We start from the raw sequence: 17,770 nt of genomic DNA on the forward strand, positions 1-17,770 counted from the left end.
TAGTTAAAAGAGATAAGGAAGAGCTCTATATCCTGCTAAAAGGCACCATACACAATGAAGCAATTTAACATATATCCACTAAGTGGTATAGCATGCAAATTCTTAGAAGAGAAGTTAAGGGAGTTACAGGAAGAAATAAATGGCAAAACCATACTAGTAGGGGACCTCAACCTCCCCCTCTCTGAACTTGATAAATCTAATCTCAAAATAAACAAGAAAGAAATTAAGGAGGTGAATAGAATTTTAGAGAAGGCAGATATGACAGACCTCTGGAGAAAACTGAAAGGAGATAAAAAGGAATATACTTTTTTCTCAGCAGTACATGGCACATACTCAAAAACTGACCATGCACTAGGGCATAAAAACCTCACAATACAGTGCAGAAAGGCAGAAATAGTCAGTGCATCCTTCTCAGATCATGATGCAATAAAAATTATTTGTAATAAAGGACCATGGAAAGATAAACTAAAAATTAATTGGAAACTAAATAATCTAATCCTAAAGAATGAGTGGGCCAAAGAACAAATCATAGAAACAATTAATAACATCATTCAAGAGAATGACAATAATGAGACAACATACCAAAACTTATGGGATTCAGCAAAAGCAGTTCTTAGGGGAAGTTTTATATCTCTAAATGCTTATATGAATAAAATAGAGGAAAAAGGACATCAATGAAATGGGCATGCAACTGAAAAAGCTAGAAAAAGAACAAATTGAAAATCCCCAATTAGATACCAAATTAGAAATACTCAAAATCAAAGGAGAGATTAATAAAATTGAAATCCAGAAAACTATTGAACTAATGAATAAAAAAATGAATATAAAAAAAACAATAAAATTGATAAATGCTTGGTCAATTTGATTAAAAAAAAGAAAGAAGAAAACCAAATTACCAGTATCAAAAATGAAAAGGGTGAATTCATCTTCAATGAATAGAAAAGTAAAACAATAATTAGGAATTATCTTGCCCAATTGCATGCCCATAAATTCGACAACTTTAGGGAAATGGAGGAGTATTTACAAAAATACAAATTGTCCAGGTTAACAGAAAAGGAAGTAAAATTTCTAAATAACCCCATCTCAGAAAAAGAAATTGAGCAAGCCATCAATGAACTCCCTAGGAAAAAATCTCCAGGGCCAGATGGTTTTACATGTGGATTCTATCAAATATTTAAAGGACAATTAATTCCCATGCTTTATGGACTATTTGGGAAAATAGGTGAAGAAGGAGTCCTACCAAATTCTTTTTATGACGCAAATGTGGTCCTAAATACCTAAACCAGGAAGACTCAAAACAGAGAAAGAAAATTATAGACCAATTTCCCTAATGAATATTGATGCAAAAATTTTAAATAAAATATTAGCAAAAAGATTGCAGCAACTTATCAGGAGAATAATACCCTATGACCAGGGAGGATTTATTCCAGGAAAGCAAGACTGGTTCAATATTAGGAAAACCATCAGTATAATTGATCATATCAACAACAAAACTAGTAGAAATCATATGATTATCTTAACAGATAAAGAAAAGCTTTTGACAAAATATAACACCCATTCCTATTAAAAACACTAGAAAGCATAGGAATAAATGGAGCCTTCCTTAAAATTATAAATAGCATCTACCTAAAACCATCAGCAAGCATTATATGTAATGGGGATAAGCTAGATGCATTCCCAACAAGATCCAGGGTGAAACAAGGCTGTCCATTATCACCTCTATTATTCAATTTGATACTAGAAATATTAGCTTTAGCATTAAGAGAAGAAAAAGAAATTGAAGGAATTAGAATAGGCAAAGAAGAAACTAAATTAACACTTTTTGCAGATGATATGATGATTTACTTAGAGAATCCTAGAGAATCAAGTAAAAACTACTTGAAATAATAAACAACTTTAGCAAAGTTGCAGGATATAAAATAACCCACATAAATCCTCGGCATTCTTATAGATTACTAACAAAGCCCAACAGCAAGAGAGATAGAAAGAAAAATTCCATTTAAAGTTACTGTAGACACTATAAAATATTTGGGAGTCTACCTGCTGTTTCAACAATCCAGCTAGCAGCTGTTGTGGGGGTGAAAGACCAACACAAGCCCAACAACAAGAATGCTACCAGCAAGCTGCAAAACCACAGGTTCTTTTGATCTGCTTTAGTAAGGAAAGCTTACTTTAATTCAGCATACATCTTACTTTAATTCAGCATACAAATATCATTCACTTAGTTCAGGGGAAAAAACCAGCACCCTGAACTTCAGAGCAAAATACAAATGCAGTACAAACATCAACAGACAGACCTTGTCTGATTCAAATCCTAATACATAGTTACCAGAGTTTAACAAAGTCCCAACATCCGGGTTACGAGCTGGAGGGCTCTTAGCTACAGCTCACCAGCACGAGTGAGAGCCCTATGCTGATGGCTCTGTCTTGTCTTCTTATAACATTTCAGATGTCATCAAATGTCATCTGAATGGCCAGAACTTAGGCTCCTATGATTGGCTCTTGAGTTAGCACCTCCCCTTAGGACCCTAGGAGGTTCACACCCACATAGGTTTAGCACCTAATAGGGGTTAGAGCCTGGGGCTTAGCACCTAGTAAGACTCAATGAAATACACTGAATTAATTTAAGGAAACAAAAGCCAAACTCTTCAAGGGCACTTGGTTGAACTAAATGCTAAAAGCCCTTTTGCTTACTGACACACCTGCCAAGACGAACCCAGGGCCTATATGAACACAGCTATGAAACACTTCTCCCACAAATAAAGTCAGATTTAAATAAATGGAATAACATCAGTTGCTTGTGGTTAGGCCAAGCTAATATAATAAAATGAAAATTTTACCTAAATTAATTTACTTATTCAGTGCCATATCAATTGAACTACCAAAAAATTATTTTACAGAGCTGAACAAAATTCATCTGGAAGAACAAAAAGTCCAAAATATCAAGGGAATTAATGAAAAGAAATGCTAGAAAAGGTAGCCTGGCCATACTAGATATCAAACTGTACTATAAAGCAGCAGTCATCAAAACTACCTGGTACTGGCTAAGAAACAGAGTGGTAGATCAGTGGAATAGGTTAGGTACATGAGATGCAGAAGTTACTGACTATAGCAATCTGCTCTTTGATAAACCCAAAGAATCCAACATCTGGGTTAAGAATTCACTATTTCACAAAAACTACTGGGAAAATTGGAAAATAGTATGGCAGAAACTGGGCATAGAACCATATACCAAAATAAAGTCAAAATGGGTACATGATTTAGAAATAAAGGCTGATACTATCAGCAATTTGGGAGAGCAAGGAATAGTTTAACTGTCAGATTTATGGGAAAGGGAAGAACTCATGACCCAACAAGAGATAGAGAGCATTACAAAATGCAAAATGGATAATTTTGATTATGTTAAACTGAAAAGTTTTTGTGTAAACAAAGCCAATGCAACAAAGATTAGGAAGGAAGCAGAAAATTGGGAGAAAATCTTTACAATCAATGTCTCTGATAAAGGCCTCGTATCTAAAATATACAGGGAACTGAGCCAAATTTATAGGAATAAAAGCCATTCCCCAATTGAGAAATGGTCAAAGGATATGAACAGGCAGTTTTCAGAGGAAGAAATCACTATTGATTAGAGAAATGCAAATCAAAACAACTCTTAGGTATCACGTCTCTCCTGTCAGATTGGGTAACATGACAAAACAGGACAATGATAAATGCTGGAGAGGATGTGGGAAAATTGGAACATTAATACACTGTTGGTGGAGTTGTGAACTGATCAGCCATTCTGGAGAGCAACTTGGAACTATGCCCAAAGCGCTACAAAAATGTGCATACCCTTTGATCCAGCAATACCACTCCTAGGGCTATATCCCAAAGAGATCACACAAGTGGGAGAGGGACCTATATGTACAAAAATATTTATAGCAGCTCTTTTTGTGGTAGCAAAGAATTAGAAATCAAGGGGATGCCCATCAATTGGGGAATGACTGAACAAGTTGTGGTATATGAATGTAATGGAATACTATTGTGCTATAAGAAATGAGGAAGATACAGACTTCATAATAACCTGGAAAGACCTACATGACCTGATGCTGAGTGAGAGGAGCAGAACCAGGAGGACATTGTACACAACCACAGATATATAGATTCTGTGATGACTAACTTTGATAGACTTGGCTCTCCTCAGCAATACAAGGTTTAAAGACAACTCCAAGGGACTCATGATGGAAAAAGCTACATCCAGAGAAAGAACTGTGGTAACCAATGCAGATTGACGCAAACTTTTTGTTCTCTTTTTTTTTTCCCTTTTTTTGGGGTTTTGTTTCTTCTCTCTCATGATTCATTCCATTGGTCATAATTCTTCTTTGCAACTTGACTATTGTGTAAATAAGTTTAATGCGTAGTTTTATGTAGAATCTATATCGGACTGCATGCTGTTTTGGGGGGAGGGGGGAGGGGAAGGAAGGGAAGAAAATTTGAAACTCAAGGACATTTAGAACTAAGTGTTATAAACTAAAAATAAAAAATCTAATTAAAAAAAAGAACAACTTTGAGCTACTCTCATTTTAAGTATTATAAATACATAACTTAAAAATAGTACATATGAAGAAAGACACTATCTGCATCCAGAGAAGGAACTGATAAATAGAAGTGTGTATTGAATAATTTTACATATATATGTGTATATATGTATATATGTGTATATGTATGTGTGTATACACACATATATACATATACATATACACACACATATATGTGTATGTATGTGTATATATGTGTGTGTATATATATATATACACACATATATATATATATACACACACACATACATCCATGTGTATAATGGTAGCCAGTTGGGGTGGTGGCAGGAAGAAAAAAAAAGGGAGAAAAAGAAATTTACATAACTGTTGTATATTTGGAGGGAATACCAAGTTGTACGTGGTAGATTTGCGGTTTCATGTGCATCTTTTTAAACGTACTGTGTTATGGAAATGCTTTGTTCTGTGAATTGAAAATAAAGTGATTATTTTTAAAAAAGGCATAAAATGCCTATTCAATTGTATTGAATGAATGCATGCATTTCTGTGCAGAAACTGACTAGGAAGCACAGCTAGTTTCACGAGATTACCTTTATTCAGTAAAGAGAGGGGTCCCCAGGGAAGGTGAAGCTGAAGCTGGCCAGGCTCTGACTCTTCTCCTGCAGCACGTGCCCTCCCTTCCCCCGCCACCCGCCCATCCTTTCCCTAAGCCTGCGCACTCCGCCCTCTACCCCTCCCTCCCCAAAGTTGCTCTAGTGGGCCAGGCCTGGATACAACAGAAAGATGGAGGAGCTGCTGAAGCGGGAGCTGCAGAGCTCCACTGTCAAAGCCACAGGCCACACGGGCGGCGGGTGCATTAGCCAGGGCCAGAGTTACGACACCGACAGAGGCCGGGTATTTGTGAAAGTGAACCACAAATCAGAGGTCAGAGCCGGAAGGCGAGTCTCCCCTTTGCCGCCTTTCTTTTACTCGTCAGGGCAGGGGTCTGGGGCGGGCGGTGCTGGGCAGAGGGCAGCTCAGGGGCTGGCAGTGCAGGCTCCGTAGCCAACCGGGGTCCCCGCCCTACATGGCCACCCCCGGCTCCTCCACCGAGGCGGGTGATGGCGCGGTCCATCTGGGTGCCCAGCAGCCCTCTGCGTGGATCTCTGCTCGGGCCCTGCCTGCCAACAAACGATGGCCAGCCTTCGGGGTCCGGGAGAACTCTGCCTGGGCTGAGGGACTTCCAGACTCAGCCCTCGGCTCTTTTTGTCACGCTTTTGGTCCCTGGCCCTTTCCTTTTCCGTCCCCTTCCGCCCCTCGCCCCCGCCCCTTGCAGTATAGAGAATTTCACCGGCGGTTCCCTTGTTGCAGAATTGGGAAGGGGGAAACTTCTCAACAAAAATCCAGGCCTTCCCCAGAACAATCTAAATGCAGTTTTGTGGAGCAACCTGTGATCTAGTAAGGGAAGAGAAGCGGGGTTGGGGAGGGGAGAGGGGACGTAGAAAGAGGAAAGAGCTGGAAAAAAAGAGTCTTTCTTTTTTCTCTTCTCATTGATCCCCTTTATCCTCACCTTTTCCCCTCTCCGATCTGTCCCTTTCTCTCTTCTATTGCAGAAGATCATTTAGAATTACTGCATTTTTGTTTTCTTGGCAAGCATCCTTTCCTTCAATAATACGTCTGTTCTTAAGCATAGTTTCAGCTTCACATGCCAGTACAAGCACAGCAACCCTGCTTGTCTGTGTCACTTGACTTTCTTTCTGCTTTCTACTGTGTGATTTTGAAATACTTCCCAACACTGTATTCCAAAGACATGTTTTGGGAAGTTGTGGAAGAATGCACAGTAACGGGACAGGCCACGACAAAAAGTTTCCAACATTTTATTTATACACACACAGACGATTGTTACATTTATGCATATACACACATTTTTACATTTATACGTATACACATACGTGTGTATGCCTGTGCATGCTAGAGGTTTAGTTAAATAACTTGGAATAGTTTTCTTTGCACATTGTTCAAGCAGAAGCTGATGGGACAGCGAGGTGGTATAGTGGATAGAGGTTGGGCCTGAAGTTAGAAAGACCTGGGTTAAAATTTGGCCTCATTTTCCTTAGCTGAAAAATGGGGATTATAACAGCACCTACCATGCAGGGTTGTTGTGAGCAATAAGTGAGATCCTATGTAAATCCTTCTTCCCTTCTTCCCCCACTTCCCTGATGATGGGAAATTGGCAGGCAGTAAGTGCTATATAAGTGTTAGCAGCTATAATGGTAATAATAACAATTATTATTATACAGTTTTTGTAATACCAGGTGCTTTGTAAACTTTTAATTTGCTTTATAATCCCTCATCTGCTTTAAGATTTAATTCCTGGCCTTAACTTGGATAGTGAAGGACATAGGGCTTTTTCCATGATTAGTATCAGGGTTATTTAATCAAACTTTTTGAGCCATTTCTTTTTATTTGCGAGAGCCAAGGGGAAACAAGTATGCTCGGCTTGTTTTGCAGTTGTACTACCTTTTTATTACTTCTCACTGTAGGCTTTGAATCTTCACTGCAGCACTTGCAACTTGTTAGGGTTTTGTTTTTTTTTGGTGATGTTTTTGCCATGGAGAGCGAAGCTTTCTGGTTTTAGAAATATGTATTTTATAAAATACATTATTTAAGATACCACGCTTGAAAGCTGCCTATTTTGCCTACCTCTGTCCTTAAATAAGACAGAAGCTTCTTGGATTGAGTTTCACAGATCAGAATTGGACTTTAAGTCTTAAACATATTGTAGTAAATATCTCTTACATTTTCATAAGTACTGTTTCTTAGGGGACAAGTGCAGATAATCTAGAAAAACCAGTTGTTAGAGTTCCTACTTTTTAGAAAAAAAAATTCAGTCATTCTTTATCTTATACTTTTTATACGTTGACCAGAATGTCCCCGGATGCACCAGATAACTTAAGAACGTCATCTAGTCAAAAATTAGCTGAGATAGTGACTCCTTAAGTCATAAATTCTTGTTGGCATGGTATGGTTGTTTCTTTGACCCATTCCTCATAACCCATCCTGGCAAAGTCTGATCTTAAAAAAATACTGACCTATCATTCTGAAATATTAGTGACTATATCCTTTCTCCAAGTATTGTTATTGAAACAGGTGAAACTATTGCCTTTTTTTTAAACTATATGTGACATTGGCATCATTTAAGAATCCTTATTCTATAAATTTCATTTGGATTTACTGTGTTACCCTATTGTACCAGATGTTTTTCTATGATTGTTTTAAGGATTTTTCTTTTTCTCCTATATTGCCTTTATTCCAGGTTGATTCTAATTATTTTTTTATTTTCATCTTTTTCAAGTCCTGTGTATTTCTACCTTTACTGGCAGTATTTCTGGATTATTGATAACATTTTAGAGTTGAATTTATTAGTGATGCCTTGTGAACACCTCTGCTCCTGTTTCTTACTGGGTTTTTTTTTCTTTTTCATTAACATGTTCATGTTCTTCCCTTCCATTTTTATTTTCTGAGTTGTAAGGCCATTTTTTTAATCCTTTGATAGACATTTCCAAATTTACCATAATATGCATAAATAATAAGTATTTATTAGATGCTTACCATGAGTCAGACATTGTGCTAAGTCTTGGAGATACAAATATAAAAGAGATAGTCTCTCTTTTTAAGAAGCTTGCATTTTAATGGGGGAGATGATACAGGTAGAGAGGGTGGCCAGGGAAGGGAGTTTTGCTGCTGAGTAGCACAGTAGATAAGTAGTTCATTGTTTTGTCCTTTATATAATCTATGGTGGTATTTATAAGAGTAAAACCCTCTGAGCAAGAGATGGAAGGCTGATGGAGGTAGAAGAAGGTATATGTGCAAAAGCAGGCAGGAAAATGGCAGGGTTGAAGATGAGGATGCCTGGTGCTAGAGGGTACACAGCTAGATGGCTTAGAATCATATGCTGGTTTTCTTGGAGCACACAGTATGAAATAAGGGGTAGATACAATGGCTGTAGGCCAGACAAGGGGACTGGTTGTAGTATTCTTCACTCATGGCAGATTTAAAAATAATTCTCAAATTACAACTTAACTTGGTTATTTCTCTACCTCAAACTTAGATAAAGGTGGGTTCTCTTCCCATTAATTATTCTTCTGTATTCTTTGCAGATACTTAAAAGAAGCATATTTTGACAAGAAAATGTTTTTTTCCTGCTTTCAAAATTATATTGGGGAAAAGCAGAGGTTCAAAGAAAGAGTAGACAGTAAACATGGCAGATTGTGGGAGAGAAGGAGGAACTGCTCAATTCTTGGTTTGCTTCTGCTTCTAAAAAATTAATCTGGCAGTACAGCATAGTAGGCAGAGAACTAGCCTCAAAGCTGTCTTTACCTTTGCACCACTTGCATATTTGATAAGCACACTATGTATACTTTAATTCAGGTCAATTGATACAAAAAGCATACCAGGAATCACAGAACTGGGGGGGTGGGGGGAGAGCGGGAAGTGGTGTCCTTTCAGACTTACATTGACCTCTTTGCTCTTTAAGTCAAGCTATTCAAACAGTTTCTAGCTAATTATATTAGCCTATCCACATCCCTTTAAGAATTAACATGAAAAATTAAATTAAATGTTTTGCTAGGTAAGCAATGCCTACTTCAATACCCTCATCTATTATTCTTTTCAAAAAAGAAAAGTGTTTGACTGCCATGGTGTGTTCTTAAGGAAGTCATGCTTGCTCATTGAGACCACATCTTCTTTTTTCTATGTATTCACTAGCTGTCCTTGGAATAATACCTTCAAGAACAGAAGTCAGGCTCACTGGCTTACTTGATTCCTTTTTTTTGAAAATTAGGCCATTTGCTCTTCTCCAGGCTACAGCACCTCTCCCATTCTGCTTTTCAAAGGAAGCAGACATAGTACAGTGGAAAGGATTGTGGTTCCTATCTAGCCGTGCTTAGTACATGTGCGACATAGAGCAAGTCATTTAACCTCCCCGGGACCCAGTTAACTTATTAATGTGGGGGTCAGGGTAGAGGACTACTGAAGTCTCTTTCAGTTCTAGACCTATACCATGGGACGTAATTTGTTGGGATCTGGGAACTTGGAACTCATCAAAGACAATTAGGTCTTCTCTTACAATGTCCCTGCCTATTTTGGGTTCCATTTGCCTAAAAGCTATTTGTGTTCTGTCGAGGCAGCTGGGTGGTACAGTGGATAGAGAACTGGGCCTGGAGTCAGTGAAACCTGAGTGGTGTGATCTTGAGCAAGTCACTTAACCTCTAGTTGCTTCAGCTTCTCCAGCTATAAAATGGGTACAATCAGCACCTGCCTCTCAGGGTTGTTGTGAAGATCAAAAGATGTAATATTTGTAAAGTGTCTGGCACATAGTAGGCTCTATATAAGTGGTAGCTTAATTATTGTTAAATTATCATTACTTCACATCCAAAGATAATCTTTTTTGGCAAAGAAAGCAGAAAAACAGTGGAAAAGAGCTATTAGGCTGAGAAAGAAAGGTAAAAATATGAAGAATCCACTAGTATCTTCCTCAGTCTGTCGCTAAATATTTATTGAGCTCTTACTATGTGCCAGGCACTGGTAAGTGCTGGGGATAGAAAGAAAAGCACAAGACAGTCCTTTACCTTCAAGAAATTCAAAATCTAATAGGAGAGAGAACGTGTAAATAACTGTACAATTGTGCAAGCCATATAAAGGATAAATTAGAAATAATTAATAGAAAGAAGGCACTAGAATTGGGAAGGCAATTGAGAAAGGCTTCCTATAGAAGATGGGATTTTACCTGGAACTTTTGATATTTTTTATTTATTTGATTCTGAAGCTAATAGGGAGCCATTGGCCAGATCTATGCTTTAGGAAAATCACTTCGGCAACTGAGTGGAGAAAGGTGTGGCAGGAAGACCAACCATGAAACAGTATGGTGGCACTAGGGTGGTGGCAGTGTCCGAGGAGAGAAGGGGGCAATATAATAGAAAATGTGAAGGTAAAACTGACAGACTTTAAAACAGATGGGATGTAGGGAATGAGAGGATGGTGGTACCCTTGAGTATACCATAAATCAGGAAGTGATAAGGGATCAGGGGAAAGGTCATGAGCTCAGTTTTGGACATTTTGAACTTCAGCTGCCCGTAGGACGTCCATTTGGAGATATCCAGTAGGTAGCTGGAGATGAGAGCCTGGAGGTCGGGGCTGGATAAGTAAATTTATGAATAATCCCTATGGACGATAATCAGATCCACAGAAGATGATGAGATCATTAAATAAAACAGTATAGAGGGAGAAGAGAAGAGGGCCCACGACAAAGCCCCGTAGGACTCCTATGATTGGTGGGCATAGGTGAAGATCTAGCAAAGGAGACTTTGTTCAGTAGCGTGTGTGTAGGAGCAATCAGTGCTGAGGCTTGGCAGGGCACAATCAGTGATATAAGGGAATAAGGGACTCGAGAGAAAAGGGCAGTAGAAAGTTCAACTAGTTCACCACGGGGTCAAAATGGGGAAAGGAGAGTGTGGCTAGTACTGGGTGATAGTCTGGGAGAGAATTGAAGGGTTGAGGGTTGTAGGCCATGGAATAGATGAAGAACAGGGTTTGAGGGTACAAGGTAGAGGGAGAGGCAGGATGACAGTGGATTGTGTTCAGGGAGTTTCAGATGTGGCACGTTTGTGGGTAATGGCAAGATCATGGGTATGACCAGCTTTGTGGTTGAGTTGGGATGGTCATGGAAAATTAATATGTTGAGGAACTGTGAGTTTAGGGTGTTTGAGTACATATATCAGTACATATATATGTTGAAGTCTTCCTAATATGAGAGCAAGAGTTGGGGAGGAGAGAAAGATTGTGAGACAGGTGCTGAACTCATTCAGGAAGGGGTGTACTGGAGGTGGGTAGACAAAGCTAATGGAATTTTGATTGGGTTGTAGATATGGATTGAGTAGGGAAAGAACCTGAAATCAGCAATAGGAAGCAAGGAGCATAACAATTCTACTGGACCAGTGAGCTGATAGGAATGAGTGACAATGCAGGCAATACTGAAAAAGGAAGCTGGGGAAGCTCTATCATCAGTAAGGAGCCGGATCTCAGTGAGAGGAGATGGAAGGAGTGGAAAAGCAGAAGATTTAAATTGAAAGCAAATTTGTTACTTATGGAGTAGGCATTCTGGAGAGCACAGTGGAAAGATTATTGGTATAGTATTGGGGTGAGACATTGTGAGAGAGAACTGAGGTGGGAATAGGAATAAGGTTTTGGACAGTGGAGGATGGGAAATGAGGTTTAAATTTTGACAGCCAAAGGTTCAGCATAACTTGGATAGTGGGGAAATGACTAAGGGGTGGTTTGTTAATCATTAATGAAAAATTCAGATAGATTTACAGTGTCCATAGAGTTTTGACCTGAGAAGGGATCAAGTATGTGGAGCAGAAGAAATGGTGGTGTTACTTTGCTTCCTCCAAGGCAGGAGCCTAGACTGGAAACTTAATGGAATGGTGCCCTCTTCTCTACCGCAGTGGCAGGAGACTATTGGGATGGAATGGAGCTTTCCCTCTTCCTACGAGATGGACACAAGAGCAGTGGGGATGGCATGGCCTGAATGGCTTTCCTTTACACAGTAGCCTTAGTATCTAGAGGTGATGACAAGCCTAGGAGGATGTGTAGTAGCAATAACTCCATGAGAGCAAGAAATAGTAAAATAAAATCAAAAGATTAAAAATGAAGAAAAGATATAATACAGCTAGGTCACAATTAAGATGTTTGAATAATATGAAATGGGTTTTGATATGAATTACAAAATGATACCAAATCACATTTAGTATAAGCCAAAAGTTTGAACTAATTGAGGATTTTAATGTGTTCCACATGTCCTCATTGGCTTGTCATCACTTCTAGATGTGAGGTGCTGCTGTGCACCCATATTGCCCAAAATTATGTTAAATATTTTAAGAAGGAGAGCTTAATAAAATGCATTAAAAAAGAATACTTCAGATGGAAACATTGCCAAAACAAAAATAAGGGTCTGTTATTGTATTACAACAAAAAGTCAGTGGCATTGAATGGTATGAATGTGCCCATAGTACTCTAAAATAGAATAACGTGTTAGAGTGCCTGACTCTGTATTATAAAATGCAAGACAAAATAAAAAGACAGAGTTGCATCAGCTTTGTGTTTGGTAAACAACTACAAAGAATAGAAGTATTATAATGGATTGAAGATTGCAACCAGTATTCCTCATTCCTCTTGGCAGGGCAGCCATTTATACAAATGCTTCAAGTTTATTGAAGGCAGTAAAACAAAATATAAATAAAGTGGATAATGAAGAAATTTTTAGTGCAAGTGCTGATTGGTTCAGCAGCTTTAAAAATTGAGTTCAGTTGCTTAATGTTAAAAGTATTAAGGAGGCAGCCAGTACAGACTGAGCATAAAACAACTACATGTCCTAATGTTTGAAGAAAATAATTTTTAAAAAAGGTGTAAACACTGATGAACAAATTTTTAACATGGATCAAACAGGCTTATTCTGGGAAAGAATGCCTTCCAGAACTTACATTTCTTTCTTTCTTTCTTTCTTTCTTTCTTTCTTTCTTTCTTTCTTTCTTTCTTTTATTTTTTTGGCAAGGCAGTCCAGATTAAGTGACTTGCCCAGGGTTACACAGCTATAGAACTTACATTTCTTTTTTTAAAAATCTATTTATTTTTAGTTTCCAACATTCAGTTCTAAAAGCTTTTGAGTTTTAAACTTTCTCCCTCTCCCCCCTCCCCAAGACTTATATTTCTAAGAAAGAAAAAATGCAGCCTGAATTTAAAGTGTCTAGGATACATTAGTATGAAAAAGAAGAATTGGGGCAGCTAGATGGCGCAGTGGGTAGAGCACTAGCCCTGGAGTCAGGAGGACCTGAGTTCAAATGTGGCCTCAGACACTGGGCACACTTACTACTTGTGTGACTTTGGGCAAGTCACTTAACCCCAATTGCCCTGTCTTCTCCCCTCAAAAACAAACAACCAAAAAAAAGAATTAGGAAATGAAACTTGTCTCTCTTAAATGAAGTGCATGAGAAGAGGAGTACATAAAACATGGAAAAAGAGTGGGGAGAACCACACTCTTATTTGAAATGGACAAAGGAGGGTTGAACATACACACAGATTTTGGTGTAGAAATACACAAAATTCAACAGGGAGACAGGTGGAATTAGGGAAGAGGGGCTGAGGGAAGATGCTATGGGAAGGGAATAGTCACAATCAAAAGAAGCTTCATGATCCTGAGAGTAGGGGAGAGGGGAGGGCAGAGGAGTTGGAGGGAAAAGAAAGAACTGGATATTTAAGGGGTACCTATCAATTGGGGAATGGTTGGATAAATTGTATATAAATGAAATGGAATATTATTGACAAAATAAATGACAAAAGAGATGATTTCAGAGAATCCTAGAAAGCAAGAACTAATACAGTATGAAGTGTGCAGAATAAGGAGAATAATTATAGAGTGACAAAAACATTGTAAAGAAAAACAACATTGAAAAACTTAAACTCTTCCAAGGCAAAATATGGACTTTCAATAAAATAGAGGACTTTCAAGCTTTCTCAGTGAAAAGACCAGAACTGAATAGAAAATTTGACTTTCAAACACAAGAATCAAGAGAAGCATGAAAAGGTAATCAAGAAAAAGAAATTGCAAGGGATTTACTAAAGTTGAACTATTTTGTTTACATTCCTACATGGAAAGATGATGTGTATGATTCATGAGACCTCAGTATTAGAGTAGTTGAAGGGAATATGCATATATATATGTATATGTTTATGTATATATATATAAGTGAATGTGTATGTATGTATATATCTATGTGTATATGTATGTATGTGTATGTATGTGTATATATATGTGTGTGTTTATATATATGTACATATATGTGTATATATATGTATATATATATATATGTAAAAGAGAGAGAGCAGACACAGGGTGAGTTGAAGATGAAGGGAAGATATCTAAAAGAAATAAAATGAAATTAAGGGATGAGAGAGCAACATACTGAGAGAGGGAGATAGGGAGAGATAGAATGGGGTGGATTATCTCGCATAAAGGTGGCAAGAGGAAGCAGTTCTGTGGGAGGAGGGGAGAGGGCAGGTGAGGGGGGAATGAGTGAACCTTGCTCACATCAGAATTGGCCTGAGAGGGAATACTATACATACTCAGTTGGGTATCTTACCCCACAGGAAAGAAGAGGGAGGAAGATAAAAAAAAAATAAAAGGGGGGGGGATGATGGAGGGGAGGGCAGATGGGGGTGGAGGTAATCAAAACAAACACTTTGGAAAGGGTACAGGGTCAAGGGAGAAAATTCAATAAAGCGGGATGGGTTGGGAAGGAGCAAAATGTAGTTAGCCTTTCACAACATGAGTATTGTGGAAGGGTTATACATAATGATACATGTGTGGCCTAGGTTGAATTGCTCGACTTCTTAGGGAGGGTGGGTGGGAAGGGAAGAGGGGAGAGAATTTGGAACTCAAAGTTTTAAAATCAGATGTTCAAAAAAAAAAAGTTATTGCATGCAACTAAAAAATAAGATACACAGGCAATGGGGCGTAGAAATTTATCTTGCCCTACAAGAAAGGAAGGGAAAAGGGGATGAGAGGGGAGGGGGGTGGTAGAGGGGAGGGCTGACTGGGGAAGAGGGCAACCAGAATATAAGCCATCTTGGAGTGGGGGGGAGGGTAGAAATGGGGAGAAAATTTGTAATTCAAATTGTTGTGAAAATCAATGCTGAAAACCAAATATGTTAAATAAATTTAAATTAAAAAAAAGTAATATTACAAGCAGTAAGCAGTAAACATGTAAAATTATAATCAAAAGGCATGTAATAAGCAAGGCTGCATGCATTTTACCAACGGTGAATAAACAATAAGGGAAAAGCCAAGTTGATGTCAATGCAACAAAAATAAACTCAATATCCCCCCCCCCCCAAAAAAAGAAGTCATTTGTGTAAACTGTTTGGTTTTGAATGGCTTTTTTGGAAATTACAGTGTAAGCTGAACCAGCATAGTCCAATCCTATACTATATGGACATAGCCAAGCCACGGAAGAGTGGTAAGAGGGACCCTAGTAATGAAATAATGCAAACTAAGGCAGATCTCTAGAATTTTAGGATTGTGCTGAAGAAACTATTTGAATTTTTATTTTGTTAATTTGGAATTTGAGAGATCACCCTCAATTTTGCCACTTGGATTTTGTTACGATCCTTTGATGCAAGTCAGTTGGAGGAGGCATTTGAAAGGAGCCCAGAGACATTTCAGGAATTAGGGATATAGGTACATATGCCGTATTACCTTTCGTTTAATTAGTTGAGGACATAGGTGCTGCATCAGTTTTTAAAATGTCCGTTCTTATCCCTGAATTTTGAACTCTTTCTCAAGAGCTTCACTGAGAATTCCCTGAATTGCTACAACTCAGGGCCCCGGAGAATTTCCAAAACCTAGAAATGATATTGCTTGCACATGAGAAATAAAGAATGTGTACTGGCAGAGATGAGTCTCTGGCTTCCTTGTTTTTTGTGTTGCTTTGCATCTCTCCTCCAGCAGTAGCAGCGCTTACAGAGCTCCTGGGGTGGACTGGGTGGGCAGTGGCAGCGTAGACCCTCAGCAACCTTCTCCATACAAGGGCACAGTCCAACCTACCATATTGGGCTTGGAATTGGGCCCCAGCAATGGCAGTAAAATAGTGCTCAGACCTATAGCAGCATCGTTCAACATGGGGCAGAAGAGCTTAGGTCCTGGTCGTTGTAGTTGTCCTGCCTGGCACAGGAGGTAGCAGTTGATCCTGGCAGAGTGACTAGCAGCCATGCTGTCTGATGGACCCTAATGGCAGACCGCAGTGGAAAGAGACTCAGGTTCTAGCAGTAGCAGACCTCAGTGCATTGGCCCCCAGCATCAGTAACTACCCAAGGGCGGAAGAGTGAGCACTGGCACGTGCAGTGACAAAAGACACGTCCGCCGTAGCTCATTGTGAAGCTATCATGTGAAGCTCATTGGCCAATATAATGTGCTCAGTGATCGTACAACTTCTCCCCAAAGAACGGTTGGAGAACCATAGGGTAGCCTTGTTGGCTCTCATAAGGCAAAGAATTTATATTCTACTCTCCTCCCCCATGGGCCTCCTAGGGAGGGACAGGTCCTTGCTTTTTTTTCCAGTGAATGCTAAGCAGGTGGTGGTACAAGGCAATTCTTTCTGACCTGTGATGAATACTAGTAACTATGTGGGAAATGTCATTATTTTTGCTGGTGTTCCTACTTTTTAACATTATGAATTGCAAAGATTTGGCATCACCTACCACAAGGACCTGATTGTTTAGGCTGGGAACTCAGTACTTCCTGATTCAGCTACTTCTTCAGGGAACTTACGTTGTTTTGTTTTTGTTATATTTCTGTTTCAATTTTTCTCTTTCTCCTTCAGGACTGGCTCTAGTAGACTTCTTGAATAATAGGGCCTTAAAGTCATTTAAATGGTGGAAGGCCCTCTAGAACATCTTAAGGACCTTATCACCAAGAGGTAGAATGTAGTAGGAGCAATTTCCTAAGTCTTCTCTCCAAGCGGGTTAGGCTCTTTTTTCCTTAAAAAGTATTGAGACATTCACTGAGACTTGGTTGACTTAGAGGACTAAGGGCTGAGACTGTTGCCATCACTTTTTCATTGCCTGGTGCAAAGCCTCCAAGAGGAGCTAAAGGAACTCTTGGAGGTTTTACTGGTATGTTCCAATGGATAACACAGTAGGGGGCTTTGCTAAGCTGTATCGACTCAGAGTGTGCCTGTCCTTGAATAGCATTCTCTTATTATGGCTAAGTAAAATCTTTTTGTCAACTGCTGAATGACTTACTGTATCTCATTTTATTTCATTATTGAATCTCAGGTACCAGATGATTAGCCCAGCCCAGAACACTAAATAATATATGTTGTCTTATGAATCCAACTTGTGTGTATGTCCATGTACATATATTCACACGAGTTGTATGTATGTACATGTACAGATTTTCACGCTAAATATTCACAAGGTAACATTATTTAGTGTCTACTAATATATATGTTGTTTATTAGCCTAAATGTATATGTATGTAATGTAACACTTTAAGCCTCCTTTCCCTCAAAAGAAGCAAATAGCATTGTTATAATAAAAAGAATTTAGACTATGCTACATAATCACACGAGCATCTTGAAATTGTAAATGTGGCCCATTTTTCTTTTTTTTTCTTTTTTAATTTTTTAATTTTTTTTTTATCT

The 17,770-nt window shown here is 38.6% G+C and overlaps 1 protein-coding gene across 1 annotated transcript in view; it reads left to right on the forward strand.

Moving 5' to 3' along the window:
• Positions 1–5,271: 5,271 nt before the first annotated feature.
• LOC118858115 (ketosamine-3-kinase-like) overlaps positions 5,272–17,770 on the forward strand; it is a 37,167-nt gene continuing 24,668 nt past the window's right edge. Inside the window, exon 1 of the mRNA XM_036768567.1 lies at positions 5,272–5,459. Coding sequence (XP_036624462.1) covers positions 5,319–5,459 — 141 coding nt within the window. The 5' untranslated portion in view covers positions 5,272–5,318. The remainder of the gene's footprint in view (positions 5,460–17,770) is intronic.

This window comes from Trichosurus vulpecula, chromosome 7 (genome assembly GCF_011100635.1).
Source record: "Trichosurus vulpecula isolate mTriVul1 chromosome 7, mTriVul1.pri, whole genome shotgun sequence".
Classification (NCBI taxonomy): domain Eukaryota; kingdom Metazoa; phylum Chordata; class Mammalia; order Diprotodontia; family Phalangeridae; genus Trichosurus; species Trichosurus vulpecula.